A 20060-nucleotide genomic window follows, 5' to 3' on the forward strand; every position below is an offset into this window, starting at 1 on the left:
TTATGAAACGGACCTAAATTAATACCGATGCCTTCATATGACCTGCAAAAGCAAACAAGATCATCAGGAAGAAGATTGAATATATCTTTATAGTTATTTTTAATGCCTGTAACTGCTGCCGGGGGGGAAAGGTGTCAGACGAGGCGATTAACTTTTTCTCCATATTTCCCACAGCAAACATTCACAGCGAGTGATGCGTTTGAGTGTTAAAACACAGCAGGAGGTCAAAAACTCTTCTTACCCGTGTACAGGACAAGAGCAGCAAAGAGGGAAGACGCAGCACTTTGTCCACAGGGGGCGCCAAAATCAACACAAACGGAAAGTTCCTCACAGGAGCTTTAAGTGCGGGCGTTACGCATTGTTATGATTTTTTTCACTCCCTTATGAAGATTATTTTTTTGGCTATTGTCTTTATTAGATATCTGTAGAGAGACAGGGGGTGTGGGGAGTAGAGACATGCACCAAAAGGTCACAGACCGGGGGTCGAGCCTGCGGTTGGTGCGTCGCGGACTGCAGCTCTATCAACTGAGCAGAACCGGCAACTCGTGATTTTTTTCACTCTTAACTTGGTGTCAAAAAACTCCACAAGGCTTCATTTGCAGGTTAAAAGTATTTTGTTTTCTCACGGGTTGAAAGCCCCCGGGACCCCCTTTCCAACTTTTACTTTGGTTTCTTGTCACTCTTTTAAAATATCAACCGTTTGCCGGATCTGACATATTCAGCTACTTTGTTTTGCAGCAGTGGTAGAAAAAATATTTTTATGCTTGCTTTAATCCCTGCAATTAAGATCTTTTTATTTTTCGCCTCAGGGTGAAAATTGTGCTACTTCTAACAGTTGCATTAAGCTGACCCTGTGGCCAATCAAAATCAAGTATTTTCTGTTCTTGGAGTCAACCAAATGTTAGCATACAAACTACCTGTCAAAAACGTTTAATGTTTACCCGCATTGTTCACAATAAGGTGAAGTCTTTTCTGTGTTATTTGTTTCAAACCTTTTAGGAGCTTTTATTTTGAAGGCGAGTTTTTTCTCACCTGCCGCCAAACTTTAAATAAAACGCCGGTAGGAAGCGGTATACACAGCTCTTTAACTGTTCATCCTCTTCTCCAGTGCTCCAGCTGCGGACGCTACATCCGAGGCTTGATGAAACTCGCAGTTCCACGTCATTATGTAGCAAACTGAATGTGTGTAACGGAGAAGTGGTGGCAATCCCTCAGCGTGATTCACTGTAAGATTGCTCGTGAAGTGAGTGATGGTAATGACCTTTCCTCTGTGTGCAGTGCGCTGTGAGAGTAATGCCCCTCACTTTATCAGCTTATCTGTGTTTCTTCCCCTCATTCCCCTCTCATCACTTGATAAATGTAAAGGCTACAGAACTGGATTTCGCCGTAGCCATGCGGTGTTGGACCTTAGTGTGTGAGAAAAAGTAGCGCTTTTACAATACAGCATGTATGTGAGGAGATTTTGCTGCGTGATTGAGCTGATGTAAAGGGCAATCTAGCCAAGAGAGCAGATAGTAATGAAATCATTCTGTGTTTTCTTCTGCTAAAATGATAGTCCTTCATATTTCTGCAATACAGCGGTTCATTTCAGCCTCACAATATTTCCCAGGCTCTGTTGAACCACAACAAACACAATGCGTTCCGGGTGTACACGGTAACACATTAAACCAAACCATTAAACAAGGGTGAATGACTGTAAATATTTTAGAAGAGCTATAAGAGTATCCATAAAAGCAGCTGCCAGGAACATTTTCAGACATCAACTTTTAGATTCCCTCGCTTTGGCGTTGTTCCCACCTCTCACAATACCCAGGTTTTTCACTGTAGAGTTGCTCCACACAAGGTCATTGATGCAATTAACATGCCATCCAGAGAGCAGTTATTCAGCGGGGGCTGTATACTGTGCAAAAGTTCAGGATATTCCTACTGTGAAAACCACAGTCGTGATTCCTTTTCATTCAGTTTATGTCTTTAGCCTTGGCTCCTGAATGGGCTGTTTCATTTGTACAAGGCGGGGTGTTGTAGGCAGCACTTTTCTTCTATCAGAGTACTTTTGTTTGCTTCATAGAGCCCTGTTTCCTGCACTCACGCCAGCAAGCTTTACTGCTTTTTGTTGGGGAGTTAATTAACATTCTTCCTAATCGGAGCATTTGTGTAGCCACATTTTTAAAACGAGTTGTAATAATGATTAACAATGAGAATAAACCATTTTCACTTTGTCCTGATGTGCACTCTTACTGTTATATTTAAGAGGTAATGCCAGGTCTTCCCATCTGCCACTGAATTTGCTTCATACATATTTTAAACAGAAACTCACCACTTCCCTGCTTTATAACTCTTCTTTAATGTGGCGATCATAAGATCTTCCTTTTTTACTCAGGTACATGAAGCAGCACTTTAAATCCTCAAACAGAATAAGTACTTTGAACCTTCTTGACTGTCCTAATAAGCACACTTGTTAAGCAATCAGTTTTATGACTTTGAGAGAGAAGATTATTATAACCTCACTGTAAACCATCTAATCCGCATTTCAGGCGTATTTAACGGAACATATCCAACCTTCTGCTTTTAGCATTGATGCTATCTGAACATCTGTTTCTGTCCACTGATTCCATCTAAGCAATCTTACGTTATCTTCCTCCTCCTCGACTCCATTCATCTCCCATCTCTTGTTCCTCCACCTCCTTATTACTTGCCTTCCTCTGGTGGCATTTTTGGGTTGATTATAGATGGTTGTCGCATCCCTGAAGTGCCGTGTGTCATCAGAATAACTTCCATCTGAGTGACTGGCCGTGAAATGCTGGATGATGCTGCAGATGGATGGATGGCTGAGGGTTAGAGGCCCGGAGAGACGATCTTTCACTCTGAGCTTCATTGGCCTGTGACGGGTTTCCCAACTACCACTTATGGATATTTTTATGAGGCATCATCATTTATTGCCTCTGTTGTAACACATGAATTTTTCATAGTGTAGTTCAGCTGTTAGTAAGACATGATAAATACGCTGAAATGACTTTGCACTTTCTATATCCTCAATCAGTACAGCAGCTTTTGGTGTTGTGGTGGAGGAGGGGCTGCATCATGACCATATGGAAAGTCTGTATGTTTTAGTCTGCTATCGCCATGTTTTTACATTTAAACTATATTTTCTGACTAGTAGTTCAAAGCAAATTCTAAAAATAAAATGTAAAAACAAAAGTTGTTTTGATATCAAACAGTTAAAGGGGGGGTACTATGCTAATTTCAAGCTTCATATTTCACTCTGTGATACCTGTGAAGTAGCTTAGCATAATTTACAGTAAAAAAAATCATTTTCCTCACCCTGGTGCTCTGTGCAGGCCCTCATACAGCCTCTGCCTGAAACGACTCAGTCAGCTCTGTCCCTTTAAGAAAACCCGCCCCTACAAGCCCGCTTTCTTCTGATTAGCCTGCTCTCTGAAGCCTGCTGAGGCTGCACTTTATGACGTCACAAAGCGCAGTTTGTAAAAAAAAAACAGTCTGAAACCAGGCGTTCACAGCAGCCTGGGGATTACTCCAACATACTTTCACCTACAGAGTTGAAACTTCACCCACGTTTAGTCTGGACATCCAAAATTGTAACATTATATATGTTTTAAAATGTGAAACAGCAGAATACCCCCCCTTTAAACAGTAGTTACCATTTCATACGTGACGGGAGTACAGTATGTGATATATCTGCTGTTTCAACTTTATCGCTCAATCTGAGGTTTTGGTGCCTTTTTGAGTTTAAAGCCCTGAAAACTGTTCAATACTTTATTTCTCTATAAAATCAAACTAAAAATTAATACATTTATGGGGCAGCAGTTTAGCTCAGTAAGTAGAGCAGGTGCCCCCATGTACAGAGGCATAGTCCTCGAAGCATCGGTTGCTGGCTCTACTCCAATGTCCCCCACTCTCTCTTCCCCATATTCTCTATCACTCTTCACTGTCCAATCTAACAAAGGCAAAAAGGCCGAATAAATTATCTTTAAAAATGAATTTAATGAAAAAAATTAAGCTTACTTATTTATTGGGAGTTCAACAGTCAAGAACTCATTTTAATCCAATTTGAGAAACTGATTTGAAAATCCTCCTAAATCCTGATTGGTGCAGGGAGGTACATGACATCACATTTGCCCAACTGAGACCCGCCCACTTCAGAAGGTTACAAAAGGGACCATAGTGATCTCTTTTGTGAAATAACTAAAACTGGTCTAATTGAGCAGAAAATACAGTGTTTTTATGGCATCTTATTGTTTGGAAGGTAATAGAAAAATTAAGCGTCTATTAGTGCTTTAAATAAACCACAAATGTGTGAATACACAGAGCTACTTAAAAGGCAGGTAAGCTGCTATCATAGGAATCTATGGAATGAGGATCCTGGTCAGTTGGTGTTCAGCAGTGTGAGGTACGGTAAGGAGGCGCTGCAGACAGAGGCTATAGTCGCTGTCCATGGTGCTGAAGGGTCCCAGCTTGTTGCTCAGCAAACCTGCTGTAAACTACAGACCCTGATGAATGAAATTTAACCAGGATTAAATTAGCAAAAAGATATTAGTTGTCAGTAGTGTTGCTGAAATATGCTTTTTAACTGTTTAAATCAACCAGACCATTTCAACTCTAAGTTTTGTAAAGTGATTCACATCAGTCTCCACTGTCTCTTCTGTTGTTTAATAATTATACCAGCTCTCATACATTCTGTTAACATCTTTTATGACTCTCATTTTTTCCTTGATAATTAAAGGATGTTTCTGGAGTTACATTTGCTTTAAGTTTAAACACAGGAACACGCAAGCAAACTAAACACACATGACTCACGCACAGTAGACACACAAACCCACACACGAACAATGAATGCACTGCCCCCTCCAGTAGGTAATTTGTCTGTCCTCTAGGGGGGTCAATCCCCACCGCAAGGGCTTGTGGTCCAAACAGAATCACTTAAGCTGTATCTGAGGGGAACTCAGGAAAATTGCTGAGGAATCACATGGGATTTGGTCTGTAAGTGGAAAGCAAACCCTCAATACCTCATTGGTCTCTCTCTCGCTTCCTCTTTCTCTCTCTCTCAATCTATCTTTTAGTGAAAGCTTCTTATCCTTAATATGTTAATAAAAAAGGTATTATGATCTTGCAGTGAATACATAAAAGCGGTTTATGATCTGCACAGTTGAAAGTAAATCCAGCTATAAATATTATTTTGTGACTCAGCAGGCATCAGTTTATCTAAAGCTTATTGCGCAAATGTTTTTTTGTCTGCCTGTAAAATGAAATAATAATAGGTATGTTATATTTTACAAAGCATATATATACACAACGTTGGTCATTGATCACCTTCCTGCTTGTTGTTTTGCAGTGTACTTGCATGCCGGCTGAATTCAGCAGCAGGCATTTACGGTGGATGAGCTGTGTCACAAATTTGTGTGTGCTATTCATCACACATACCTCCACAAGAGCACTCATTCCCACTCAAGAACCCAACCCCACTCATCTCAATCAAAGTCCAAGTTGTTACAATGTTGCACTTTGCCTCCAGTTTGGTTTGTGTTCACACGGCAGCTTTAACCGGCGGACCAAAAAGTTTTGATGCACGAGGAAACTTGCTTGATTGGTCAGAATTGCCACGTGGGAAAACTCCCTGAAGTAAACAGACAGAGAGAGAGCACACCTCATCCACACTCAACACGATTGCAGACTTTAATGTGTTGTTGTCAAGTTTTTTTACTTTTAAAATCGTTCACAGTTCATTCAGTCACTGAGCAGTTTGAATACCTCCGTGTTTTTGTGCGTTTCCAAAAGTTGTTTGGTCTGCCCATATTTCTATTTCCTCGTCGCACCCCCACATCTGTCCTCTGCTCATCTTGCTCTGCAAGTGTTAACATCCGTCACCCACAAGGCACAGTGTTTTGGTTTACTTCCTACATTAGGTTCTACTTTAAATCTGTTCATGTTCTCACCTGAATCGAACCGGACAGTGGTTGGAAACAGACTTCCGTCTTTTCCGGTGAACCCTGGTGTGGTGGTTTGGTCTGCACCAGAGTTTGAATGTTTGTCACCTGACCAAACCAAAGCTGTCAGGTCTGAAAGCACTCTTGTAGTCACACGATATTTTACCTGAAACTAGATAATTTTTGGGGACTAATTGGTTATGATATTGTGTCGTTGCATTGATTGGCATCGCTGTTATCCAATGCTATTTTTTTTGGCAGTACCTTCAACCGATACGATACCAGTACTGATGTGAAGCTGATACCAGTTGGAATTGGAACAACTCTAAAAGTTATATGTTTGTGTTTGTTTTTTAATCTGTTTTGGGAGAGATCGAGAGGGTTGATGGAGAGAAAATAAACCTCCGGGATGCACTGAATCTGCTGAGAAAATCTCTCTCCCTCCAGTCGTCCTTTCATTGCTTATCCATCTTCCTCCTTTCTGAGACTTTTACCCTCCATCCCCACCTTCAGCGCAAATGGTCCCAGCACTCATCCAAACGAGAGGGGTTGGAAAAAAAAACGACACCCTACCTCGCTTATCGCATGCGCACACACGCACACGCACACCACCTATTATAGCTTTCACTTTCTTTAATGTGTGCAAGCCGGGCTTTATCTCAGTGCCGTGTATAATGGCTCGGAGATGGTATCATCAGAGACAGGCCAGCTTGACTAAATGGGAGCGGCAAATTGACTGTAGTATTAGGAGAGAAGGGCCTCTATCAGGCGATCTGATAGGATCCCATTAAAGAAGGCTTGCAGATAAATATGATTAGCGTTTCATTCCTCCTAATGGAAACATTTTCTGAGGAGGGGGAGGAGACGAAATGTTTTGTAGTGATAGGGCCTCTGTTCCGCTGATGGAATTGTTAATGCCTAATTTGGGTAGAAAGGCCATTAAAGTTGTTGGAGGGGACGATGAATGTGCTCTGTAAGTATACTCTCAGTTATGGCTGCGGACCAGCGGTTCACTGTGTGTGGGCACAGCTTCGTTTTGTTGATGTGAAAACCACCCTCCACTTAAATGGCTTCATATCGGGCTTGTTGTTGTTGAATTTTTCTGACTAATGACGATGAGGTTTCATCTCTCGTCTCATCTCCTTCCCCAAAATGAGCTGAATGGCTTTTTGTGTGCGTTTGTGGTTGACGTGTCCAACAGACTGTGACAGAAGTGCTGCAGTAGATTACAGAGCGACTATCATGAACACAACTTCTTAAGCAGATTATTGTTCATTTATGGAGAGCCTCTGGGGTTCTGTTTGCCAAGTCCCCCCAAATACCGACCAGCTCTTTTCTCTTCTGTCATCTGTCAGAGTGAGTTAATGGATGTGTGCGACTGTGAAACGTGTGTGTGGATATCTGCAGGACCTGGAAGAACTTTTAGAATATTAATGTTTTTTTGTAGCATCCATCAACAACCACCGCTGTGAAGCGAGCTACTCAAACAGGACAGAGTAACACAGCAGTGAGATGTTCATGAATATTCCCCTTAAAAAATGTATTTTTTAAAGCTCAACATGTTCAGATTTTGCACAAGAGTTTTTGCATATGCATGCGTGCCTAGCAGCAGTAACAGGTTGATTAATGGACTAGCTCTGCACACAGCCAAGTCTACAGGGGCCTATAATACACATTACAGATGCATCAGTGCCGAATGTTTTTCTATTAATGTGTCGTTTTAAAATGCGTCCGTCTGTAACGCAATCGCTTACGTGTCTTTGATAAAGATTGGAAAAGAGACATCTCTAGAAAAATAATGCACAAAACCACAGGGAGAAAGAAAAAACATGGTTTCTCTGCAGCTACATCCTTCCTTTGTGAAAACTATAACATTCAGGGTGTTTTTAGAGGCATGTTCAGTGTTCACTGCCCCGTCACCAGGAGATGTTCAGGGTTAAGTGGTGAAACATCTGTGAGCGGTGGTCCCCGGCCGATGGCCCTGCAGCTAACAAGTTGGCACCGGTGGAGGTGCGGCAGGCCTAGAGCCTTTCAGGAAGAGCACCAACCTGTTCACATTAAGTTAACTTTATATTCCCTTTTTAAAGCTTGTAGTTTTCGATGCCATTGAACTGGATTTGGTTATAATGAAAGGTGGTCTTAATATCGTTTGTGCCCACATAAACCCGGTTGAATTGAATAAGCAAAACTGAACAGCACCATACATTTTATTATTTATTATTATTATTATTATTATTATTTTTTGTTATTATATTATTTATTTACTTTGGATTGAAAATATCACTGTGTAAAAATACAAGTAAAAGTCCCATATTCAATATTTTATTTAAAGCTCCTGTGAGGAACTTTTGGTTTGTGTTGATTTTGGCGCCCCCTGTGGACAAAGTAGCTCATATCTCTTTGCTGATTTTGTCCTGTACATGATTAAGTGATGTTTTTAAACAAAAAATCTCATCCTGCTTTCTTTAACAGTCATATGTATCACTCACTTTAAATTTTTGCCCTGGAAAATGTAAACAAAGGCAGCGTGCAGTTAATCTCTTCACCTACCCCCCGCCAGCAGCTTCAGGCATTAAAAAATAACTATTTAGAAATAATCAATCTTGTCTCTGATGGTCTGGTTTGCTTTTGTAGGTCATATAGAGTAATTAATTTCAGTCTGTTTCATAACCAGTGAAAAACTTCTCACAGGAGCTTTAAAGTTGAAGAAAGTCAGTTTTACCAACACAATGTTCTTAAAATATAAATTACTGTAAGTGTTAGGTTATTATTCATTAAGCTATTGGTTATATGCTTTACCATATAAAAAGCATTTAAATGTTGAAGCTGGCTGTGATAAAGGTATCAGAATACATTTCACTTTGTTTGTTGTTGTTTTCTGCGTGATATCAGTCAGCCTGTCTCTGTAATATCACCTATCTGTGAATAATTCAGACTACACCTCAGTGAAAGCAGCATATCTGTAATTTCACTGTCCCCGACACGTCACATTGCTTCTGGCTGAGTATGACGAGACGCTGAGGAGACATATTCCCTTGTAACGTTTTGTCGCTGTCTTTCTGGCTTCGCTTCTGCCTGGATTTCTCCTTCCAGCCTTTCAGCGCCAACCACACCGCACATCTGCAAACGATATGTTCACAGATGAGTGTGTCCATGAATCATAATCTGAATCCTCCGTCCAAGAGGATCTGTCCGGGCACACGAGCTTTGTAGTCACTGTACAGCTTCTCATGCACATATTTTATAGGGATTTCTACTGTAGAGACGCCAAATTTAACTGGGATTAGCTGCACTCATTTACAGGTTTATACGACTCGCTGTACAAGGTTTACAATGCTGTTTTACTGACGTAGAAATCTTCCCGCAGCAGTCTGAACGCTTTAAGGCTTTTGTTTAAGGTTTATTTGCAGTCATACTTGTAGAATAAATTCAGTAGAACTTGTTGTTTAGCTGGAAAACAAGAACAAATTACCTGCACTTTTTACCCATGAATAAGAAATGAACACCATTAGAAACAAAGGTTGCTTTTCCAACTTAAGTCGTGCTCTTTGAGCTTTTGAATTTCCTCCCCTCAGTCTTCTCTTTCCTCCCACTGTTGATTCCCTTGTAGAGCGTCTTCCTTGGGGAAGTAAAAGGGGGTGATTTAATATAGTTATTGTAATTGTGTTGTCTGTCTTTGAACCCGAGACGAGATTGCTTTTGACTTGCAAATATTTCAGATTGAATTGGGCCAAATGAGTTTTGAGAAACGGCCCTGGCATTCATGTGTCCTCCTCTTTCTCTTCTCTAAAGGTTAATAGTTTCTGCTGTCAGTGAATGAGTCAGTGGACTAACTGTGCCGCTCTGTGACGGAGGAGGTTTGGAAGGAACCTCTCTCTTTCTCTCTCCGGGTGGGATGGAGTCAGCGGGTCGAGCTCTTTGCATGGAGAAGGCTTAAAAAGAAAGATGGGAGTTGAGCTGGTTGATAGTGTTTGTGTGTGCCCCTGCCTCTGTGACCCTCAATCGTGACTACAAGCTTGAGACACGTTCCATTAAACGCATAATAAAACGTTTCTCTCATTCCTTCCCCTCACAGATACGGAGACATGGTTCCCAAGACGATCGCAGGAAAGATCTTCGGCTCGATCTGCTCTCTGAGTGGGGTGCTGGTAATCGCCCTGCCTGTCCCTGTCATCGTGTCCAACTTTAGCCGCATCTATCACCAGAACCAGAGAGCAGACAAGCGGCGGGCGCAGAAGGTTCAGGTGAGCACAATTTTATTTCCCTTCAACTTCAACTGGGCCCCAGAGGGTTGGACCTCTAGACCTTCAGCCTCTAAGGGGGAGCTCTGACGGCTCTCTCCCCCCAACGAGAGGACTCCACAGGGGTCAGGTCCTCACTGGGAAAATTGACAATTGTTTGTATAATGCACATTGCCTTCCATGCACATTAACAGCATGTGTATGATACATATTCATTGAATATCACCATGGACCTTCTCCCTTGGCATGAATACCTAAACCCTGACCTTCCATTTTCCCATTGCTCTGCATAAATACATTGAGATCTGGAGGATTTGTTCTGTTTGCCCAGAGTCAGACAATAATGTCTTCCCTAGAATGCAGCTTTAAGTATAATTAGCACGGTTAGCGTAGCGTAGCTTAATTCCCTGGTTTCAATTGGATCAAGAGTCTGATGTACATTAGCATCAGGTTGTAATAGTTGTTGCCTCTATTATCAACAAAGAAAAGAGTACTGTTTTGTTTTAGTAAAACCTTCTTCTCTATAACGAGTTTGAACGCTTTAATGGCTTTTTAATGGTTCATAAAGCCATGAGCCAGCTTCTCCTTTATGCCTCCTCTAAAGGATGCTAGCAGCGTCGCTCTGTTGATGTCAGTGAACCACACCTTCAGTCCAGACTGAGATATCTGAAAATCTATTGGATAGATTGGCATGGAGTCTTTTTAAAATACACCGCAAATGTCCACTTGGACTTATAGATAAAATGTTTTGATTTTGGTAGTCAAAGGTCAAAGGTCAACTCACTGTGACCTTAAGTACGCCCCGTTCTTGAGGATGTGATATCTCAGAAACGGCAGAAGGGAATCTCTTCAGATTTGGCACAAACGTCCTCTTGGACAAAAGGAGGAACTGATAATAATTGGATAGTTAAAGGTCAAAGGTCAAGGTCACTGTGACCTCTCAAAAACAGTCTGGGCCATAACCCTTGAGTTTATGCCCAATGTGACACAATTGTCCAACATATAAGATGAGGACTTTCATCATTCATCAACTAAAGCTTTAAACATCAGTTATAAGCCATTGATAAGAACATCTTTGGGTTGCTAGTTTGGAAAAATCCCCCTCTGACAGGCGTTTATCTGCTAGCAGGACACTTTAGCTGTGTCCAATCCAGGAGCTGCAGCCTTCGAAGGCCATATTTGAAGGCAGATTGCGTTACAGCGGCGCATCGAAGGCTGTCCCAATTCGAAGGCACCTCCAGACGCGGCCGACAAATCCTTTTCCCAGGCCACGAAGGATACATAAGGTGCATCCTTCGTGGCCCAACATATCCCCAGATTCATTGCGTGCCAATTCAAATGAGATGGCGGACTCTTACGCTTAAGTGTAAAAGTTTTTGGTTTCAACTCAATCGGATAGCCAGCGTTACGCATATTTAACAAAACAAAAGGGCCCTTGAAACAAATTTAAAATAATAGGTTAAGTTACATGACATTAGTCATGCTAGGTAGTTAGCCCGCTAGCTACTTGTTGCTAGGCACAGGAGCAGCGTTTGGTGACGCAAGGGTAAGGGCGGGAACAGCTGGTGATCCTCCGAAGACCTGACCATCTTATTTCAGTTTGGCTTCAACGCTCTACGCAGGTAATGAATGCCGCATCCTCCATTGACTGCCTCCTTCGAAGGCTCCTGGATTGGGACACAGCTTTTGTCTCTTTAGCTCCTCGATATATCAGGAATATGCTCCAGTGATATCTGATGGACAAGCCTGTGTTGAATCTGAAACCAAATCTATCAATAAACAACTTGTAAAGCTGGACTTAGAGGCTCATTAGGAATGTAAAACAATAAAACATGTATTGATAGATTATAAGCATTTGTCTTTTAAGAGCATTATTAAAAATAGAAAGAATAAAAACATACAAAGGAACAAACTTGACAACCAAACCTTGTTTTTCTGCTTTATTCTTGATCAATACAGCGTCCAAAAAATAAGCTATAAACTATTAATGACGTGATAGTTTTCAGAAAGTGGACGTCGTTAGCTTGTTGTGGAAGCATAACTGAGAAAATAGAAAAGTCTGTAGAAGTTTATAGCTGCATCCTTGAACACTTGAACACAGGACACGGCCTTGTCCTGAGCTCAACTACATTTGCTTTTCTGACTTTAAAAAAAAAACAACTTTCATTACGTGAAATCTGAAATCCTCCCAAACCAAAGTATATCTTTGACTTCACAAAATGATAGTAATGATAACCAGTGTTATCATTGCCTCAGTCCTATCCAGAAACCCAGGTCTAAATCCTAAAATAATCTAAAAGATGAGAATAACAGCAATTTCCCCTCCGTGCATGATCGTCTTTTGGATGTCCTTGTGAGGAGATGTTATCCCTGTTAGTGTTACAATAAAACACGCACAGGCACAAATTTCAAAATGGATTATGTAAACTCATTTTTAAACGCGGAGGATTTAAAGATCCTATCTTCCTGCGAGTAAACAGCCTGGCCTTTAGACCTTTAAAACATCATGTCGTGGTGTGTCCATGAGCCGAACTGGGTGTTTGCATCAGCATCAGCCTGCACACACACACAGAACACGGGGCTGGTAATCATAGTTTTAGGGCAAGTTGACACTTTTCGTTCTCCTGAGATAGATAGTGGTGTGTTTGCTTGGAGCTGGTGGAGGTGCACTCACTGACACACATTCTCACAGTCTACTCCTCTCATCCCTCCTTCTAACTCCTAACAGGGCTTTTTTCAGTCCTTCTCTCTCTCTCTCTCTCTGTGATTACTCCCATCCATCTCGGCACATGCTCTCTGGTTGTACTTTAAATCTGTTTAGAGTCCTGCAGTTCGACCGTGGCCTGACCGCCGCCCCAGTCTTAACTAACTGTAACCTTGTCTGCCAGACAAGACTCCGGTGTACCACAGCCAAGTGTGCAGGGAGGGAGAGAAAGACACAGAGGGGACGGATAGAGGGTTAGGAGGTTGGGGAAATTATCTAAATTGAAAACAGGATGGAACCGATGAGATGTATTTTGTTGCATGGAGGAGAGGAGAGGAGTGGTGACGAGGAAGGCCAGAAGGAAGGAGGTAGCAGGGGAGGCAGGGGGAGCGCTGGAGGCGATGTGTGTCCTAATGCTGTGTTCTTTCCTGAAATAGCAATCATCCAGATGAGGTGCAGGCTGGGAGGAAGGTGTGCATCTGTCTGCTCGTGTATGTGTGTACATCTGCATGAATCCTTGCCACATCCGTGTGCGTGCTTGTGCGTCCACCGTACTTCCTGTCAGGTCAGGCCCGCCCTTGGTCCGTCCCACCTTCCTGTTTGTTCTCCGGCGAGCTGCAGTGTGGTGCAGTGTCCCAAACAACACGCCGTACCAGACACCCACACCTTCAGAAGCACCCACCAACCGATCAGTGTAGCATGATGGTGCTGTCGTCATTAACCAGCACAAAATGACTCCCTCAGGCACTTGAAAGCCTCGCTGGCTTGCCTGCAGTGAGGTCAGAGCTTTGCTCAAGCACCAATACATCCAACAAAGAGGTTTTCTCTGTTTCATAACAGCATGACTCAAACGCCTTATCATTGCCTTCAAAATAATATTCCACCTGGATGCTGTGATCCTTTAGAGCTTTAGTACTACTCAGAGTGCCAGGTATGATGATAGTTTTCTAAAAGTGATATTTTACAGCATTTAGGAGACGCAATCTGAGTACCGACTCTGTCTTTAATTAGCCCGCAGGATTAGGTGTTGCTTAGCATTTAAGCTTGTGTGCTTAAAACCAGTGGAGTGTGTCTTGAATTACATATTGTGTTGCTTTAGAGGTAGGATCTGTGGAAATGATGCGATTTCAAGCCCCAGCTGCTTGTTAACTAAAACAGCCTCTCCTTTATGCCTCCTTTCAGGCCGGCAGCGTCGCTCTACTGATGTCAGGGAGACACACCTTTAGTCCAGACTGAAATATCTGAGTTTGATAGACTGGCATTGAGTTTTTCAAATTTAGCACAAATGATTAACAGTTTTGATTTTGGTAGTCAAAGGTCAAAGGTCAAAGGTCAACTCAATATGACCTGAAGTACTCCTCATTCTTGGATGCAATATCTCAGAAATGGCAGAAGGGAATCTCTTCAAATTTGGCACAAACGTCCTCTTGGACTAAAGAGTGAACTGATATGAATTGGGTAGTTAAAGGTCAAAGGTCAAAGGTGAAGGTCACTGTGAGCTCTCAAAAATCATTGGCCATGACTCACAAAAATGTGGGCATTTTTTGTGAAATTGTGTCGTAATGCTCATGATCAGGATGAGGCGATGAAGTGATGACTTTTTTACCCAAAAGGTCAAAGGTCAATTCCACTGTGACATCATAATGTCCTGTAAAAACACATGTCTGCCGATTATTGTCATCCAACTCAATGCAATATCTCAGGAAGGCGTGGATCAAATATCTCCAACATTGGCACAAACACGCACTTGAACTCAAGGATGAACAGGTTAGAATTTGGTGGTCATTGTGACCTCGCAGCAGTCCCCTTATGACAACTCCATCAGCCATAATGTACTTTGTGTTAAGTGCTAGTTAACAAACATTAGCATACTATCAGGATAAACTAATTTGAACATGGTAAACATTTCACCTGCTGAACAACCAGCATGCTAATGCTCTCATTTAGCTCAAAGCACTGCTGTGCCTCAGCCTCGCAGAGCTGCTAGCCCGGCCGCACACTCTTGTCTCGTACAATTTGCACCGACTGGAATGTATTTTACTCCATTTTAAAACAACCGCTGCTGACATGTGTTCAGCTCATTACATGTTATATCACATTAATTTAATGCTCTTTGACTCTAGGTTGGCAGTCTCCGGCACTTTAAAAGATCAGTGCAGAGGGTGCATGATAAAGCCATTACCATTGTGCGGTTCACTCTTTCACTGCTAATGACAACTGTGATCTTTAATGCCTCCCTCGAGCCATGAATTACTCAGGCACGCCGTATTCTTCAATCCCCCATTACCACTGACCGTCTACGTTACATGTGGTGTTCTTTAATGCTCCATAACCCTAATGACATATGACCTTCTCAGCCATAAAGCCGGCCATTTAACAAGTGTCTCTGGTCGTTTAGCATAGCAAAACGTCATTCGTTCAGCATTTATTACCTGCATGGGGTTTTATTTCAGAGAAAATCCATCCTTCCTCAGATCATTTCTTAGAATAAGGCGATGTTTAAGTGAGAGTAAAATTGGGTATTGAGCCAAGATTGCATTTCACGAGGGGAGAGCAGACAGGAGGAAAGGAAGGGGGAATTATCGAGGAGAGGATGTGCAGCATTAGTCCCTCAGCCTTTTCCAGCCACCGCCTCTCCGCTCCCCCTCCATTCCCTCCCCCCCCCTTCACATCCATCTTCATTCAGGTCTAATTGTTAGCTGTTCTGGGCCCCCATTACAATTAGCCATCCATCTGGGTGGTGGGAGAGAGACAGGCCCTGATCTATCTCACTGCACGAAGGCGAGATCCATGAGGATGCCACTAGTTGCTGAGACACAGACATACAGTATGTTCTCCACTCCTCCTCCTTATAGTCTCCGGCGTCGCTCCTTTTGTTCTCAAACGGATCGAACACTCACTTCAAGTCCGTCCTTCTCTCCACACATGATGCCTCAAAGTGATCCGCACAGAGCGTCCTATCTGCTGGGGTCACACTTGAGTTTCTCCTCAGAGCTCACTTGCATAAAGGTATTAATATCCTCAGGTAGGTCTAATTACACATTCTGAATAGTACACCTGACAGAGAGCAAGATTTAAATGGAGGATCACAAAGGGCAAGTGATACGGAGGGATGAAAAGAGGGGGGCAGGAATTTTAATGAGCTTAGTGTGCCTGTGGTATTCTGCTGGATCAGTACTTACACACTCAACTATCTTTACTTTATACTCTTTAATCTTCCACAACAGGCTTGTAGCTTTAGCTTTAAAACATTTGAGGGGAAAAAATATATGACTTAGCATTGTTGTGCGCTGCCTTATTTATCAACGAAGTGGAAGGGGCGATAGTCGTAAGTAAAGTCCACCAGAGGGCGACGTCTTACTTTTAAAGTTCTCCTTTGACCAAAGTATCTGTACCTCGGGGTCTTCATGCAGGTTAATGTCCATGGACCATCCCCCCTTATAATATCTGACAGTGTAGCATCACCCTCTGTGTTAACCCTCTCATCTCATCTATATGTGTCACTGTCACATCCTCCCACTTCCCCAGATACAGCTGCCGCAAAACATAAGAGACCACTCCAGCCTCTCTCTCTACGTGTCATGGCCCAGTCCAGATGTGAACCCCTTTAAAAACGTCCTGAATGTGATCAAGAGGAAGACGGATGGTCACAAGCCGTCAAACAAAGCCGGGCTGCTTGAATTTTTTGCTCCAAGAGTGACCCAACGTCACCCAACAGCAATGTGACAGCCTTCCAAGACACAAGCCGATAAAAATTAGAACCAGAGAAGAACAGATTGTTTGCAGTGATTACTCATTTTTTCCGGATCTGTGTCATGGCGCAGAACAACTGATGAAGCTGCAAAATTTAAGTGGATCATGTAGCCATACGTGGTATTAAGAGGCGTGGCGTAAGTACGAGTGCAGTACCGGTGCGGGACAGCGGGGGCAATGACAGAGCAGAGGGAGAGACCGGAAATCTTGCAGGTTAAACAGAGCGGCACAGTGTTTGTCAGGTGGAGATCGACGTATGTCACGCATTAACTAGCGCGCAGGCGTCAAATGTAACATTAACATCTTATAAACCTGTTGATGTCAACAGAGGGGGAATATTTTAGTTTGATACATTTATACGTTTTTCCATGATTCCACAAACTTGTATTCTTTCTTTCCAAGTAACAGATCTTGTCAAACCACCCACAAATACACCCCAAGAAGCAGCTGCAGCGCGCAGAGTGAAGCAGTTGTGGGTATTTGTTTGTAAATTATGAATCTTGCCTCAGGTTCGGAGCAGCACAATCAATACTGTCTCATGTTGTATAGGGAAGTTGTTCAAACTGAGGTGAAAACTCACTTGTTGTCTTTAATTTACTGCTCATCTTTTCACCACTTTGACTTAAAACCCTCAAACTTTCTAAAAAGTAAAACCGTTGTCTGTTGCGTTACGTGAGCGTTACATCGGCCCGAGGCTCACAAGACAGGAAACCAAACCAATTCCTCTCTCCCTCTCTCACTCTCCCTCTCACCCCCTTTCGCACCAAATCGTCTCACTTTTGTTGATATCCCTCCGTCAGAAGGTGGAAGTCAGAAGGTGGAGAAGTCTCCTGGCCGAGAGTGTTTTGCCCTTCTAGACGATCAATAAAGTCGTCTGCACTTCTCGAGCCGGCAAGAGGAGAAGAAGAGAGATGGAGAGATGTTGACTGGGGACTTCACTGAGAGGGGTCAAGAGGTCTGATATGAATTATTTCCTGTGGAAAAAATAAAACACCTGAACGTCGGCGTGAGAGCAGCTTCCAAGCAGAGGTGTCCTTTCCTCTATGAAGAGGAGCTAATCCAGGCTTAGCAAAGGTATTTTGTCTCTGAGTGGTGTTAGTCCGAGGTTAAGCTGTCTTTGCTAGAGAGACAGATTTCTGTTGAGTCGGAGGACTTGATCAATTCTTGACATCATAAAGAGTTTCCTGCCTTCACCGACTCCCAGGTGGATTTTCTAAAAGTCAGTTTTCTCCCAATCACTCACACCATGTTTTTTCCTCTCTGGCCATCCTCTTGTTTTCGTCGCTGTCTCTTTGTCTCTGTGCGTGTCTCCGTGCGCGTTATCGTAAAGCAACATACCTCAGAGGAAGTAGGACTTATTTCCTTGTGGCAGAAATGTCAGCACGTATAAAAGCTGCTCTTTTGGTGAGTGGCAGCTGCAAAACAAAAAGAGACTCTTCCACAGCTATTTGTGTGTGTGTGTGTGTGTGTGTGTGTGGTTCCCAGTAAGGCCTGAGGCAGAACCTAATCTGGTCTCATAGCTCGATTGCTCCACTTTTCACTCAGCCAAATCCTATACAGGCAGCCGAGCAAAGCCTGAACTCACAAAGTGCCATGGATTTTTTTTTTTTTAACTTTCAACAAAAAAAAAAGAACTTTTTAGAAAACTTCCTGGCAAAGCTCGGCGGGGTGCGGCGAGGGAGCTGAGTGGATATGTCGGGTTTTTTGATCAGCTGTGGATATGCCGGTTTAGATCCCCCAGCTGGCAGAAAATGGTGTTAAAATGAAGCATGTGCGCTGGTTTGCATCCCATAAGTATAATCTTTAAATAGTGAGTGATCCTTAAATGTGTCTCTGTGGAAGCTAGAAGGGGAAGCTTCGCTTATCTGATTGGTTGGCAGGTGTTACAGTATGTTAGATATTAAAAGCATCTGTTTTTCCAGGTTGTTTGCATTAATGTCTCACTCAGATAATTGCTTTTTTTTGGTCTGCTATGGGACTCAAAGCTGTTCTGTAAATTACTTCCTGTATTCAAGAGAGTTTATGAGATGCATTAATTTGTCTCTCCGTCTGAGTGAATGTATTTCCATACAGGCAAAACATCTCTTCATTTTTGCATTGAGCAGTATCATCAGCGCTCTGTCATGAGCACACAGTGACACTGACTCACAGCTGGACATCAGCCTGCCGCATGACACTCACAGACTTTGAACAACAACCTTCATAGTCTTTCCTGGTGAAGTCTCCTGCTTCTCTAACATGCACGCAGCTTACCTGCACCTTCGCTTGATTTGAGTTAGCAACAAAACAACCCTCGCTAACGCACTGCCTACATCGGCTTGCAGGCTAAATAGCGAATTGTCTGGTCAGCAGCAGCAGCACATCTAACACCATTCCTAAAATATCACCTGAATCAGTCTAGATGTCATCTTTACTTTCCTTATTTGCTTGATCCTTTTGCACACTGTCTAAGCTACAGAGAAATAATGTTTATTTTGGCTCTCGCTGACCAGCTGCAGCATTAACATTTCACCTTTTGATACTAAAACAACACATTATTAATGCCTGCAAAATAGGGATTGCTTAATGTGATTTCAGTTGGACTGTATAAAAGACATGGGCGCAGCCTCTTGCTTTCAAAAGTGAAGCCAATGCAAGTTCCTTAAAGCGGCATTCTTTCTAACGGCCAGCAGGGGGCGACTCCACTGGTTGAAAAAAGAAGTTAGAGTGTAAGAATTTTTTGACCAAAGACCCCAACTTTTCCGCTTATAAATCTTTTTCAATACACCATGTTGTAAGGTAAATTATGCCTCCAATCAAGTGTAAAATTGAGGATAAAGCAGGGAATGCTTATGGGAGTGGCTACTTGTAATTGGCGTAGCATTCCTCTCCAATTATGGTGAAATCTGGTTAAAAAAAACAAGACAGAGTTTTAGGCTTAAAAACAATAGTCCACAAACCAATAGGCTCATGGGAGCTACCATAGACTGTATAAAAAGATGGATGACGCGTCTCCACCAACTCGGGTTGTACCTATTTGGAGTTAAGTCTGACTGCGCAGTAGAGATCGTCGGGTGGAGCCGCCGTAACGATGTCCCGCTAACCAGAGCACACATTTAACTTACTGAAAAAACAGCAAGGATCTCGCACGTTGGCGTATTTAACAGCAGAACAGCTTCTTGTGTTGGTCTGAAGCAGATGTTCACAGATATGGAAACTTCAGTGACTGTAGTCATTGTTTTAGTGACGTCTCCTCTCATCGTTCCTCCTCTGCTCTGCTAATCAGGAACAGATCGGCTGCAGGAGCCGGATTTGTCAGCAGAGCTGTCAATCATCCTTTTTACAGCTTCAAATAACTAATTAAAAGTAAACTTGTCTGAAAAATGAACACTTGGACGTAAATCAACATGACCCCAACTAATTACAATGACATGACAACAT

At 42.6% G+C, this 20060-nt stretch overlaps 1 protein-coding gene across 1 annotated transcript in view; it reads left to right on the forward strand.

Annotated features, from left to right (window-relative positions):
• The window catches only part of LOC138589570 (A-type voltage-gated potassium channel KCND3-like), a 105251-nt gene that overhangs the window by 73036 nt on the left and 12155 nt on the right, over positions 1–20060 (forward strand). The window contains exon 3 of the mRNA XM_069659921.1: positions 10018–10186. Within this exon, the coding sequence (XP_069516022.1) occupies positions 10018–10186 (169 nt within the window). The remainder of the gene's footprint in view (positions 1–10017; positions 10187–20060) is intronic.

Source organism: Semicossyphus pulcher, unplaced genomic scaffold, assembly GCF_022749685.1.
Source record: "Semicossyphus pulcher isolate SPU_LCO1_2020_fin unplaced genomic scaffold, fSemPul1.0.p SCAF_13, whole genome shotgun sequence".
Taxonomy (NCBI): domain Eukaryota; kingdom Metazoa; phylum Chordata; class Actinopteri; order Labriformes; family Labridae; genus Semicossyphus; species Semicossyphus pulcher.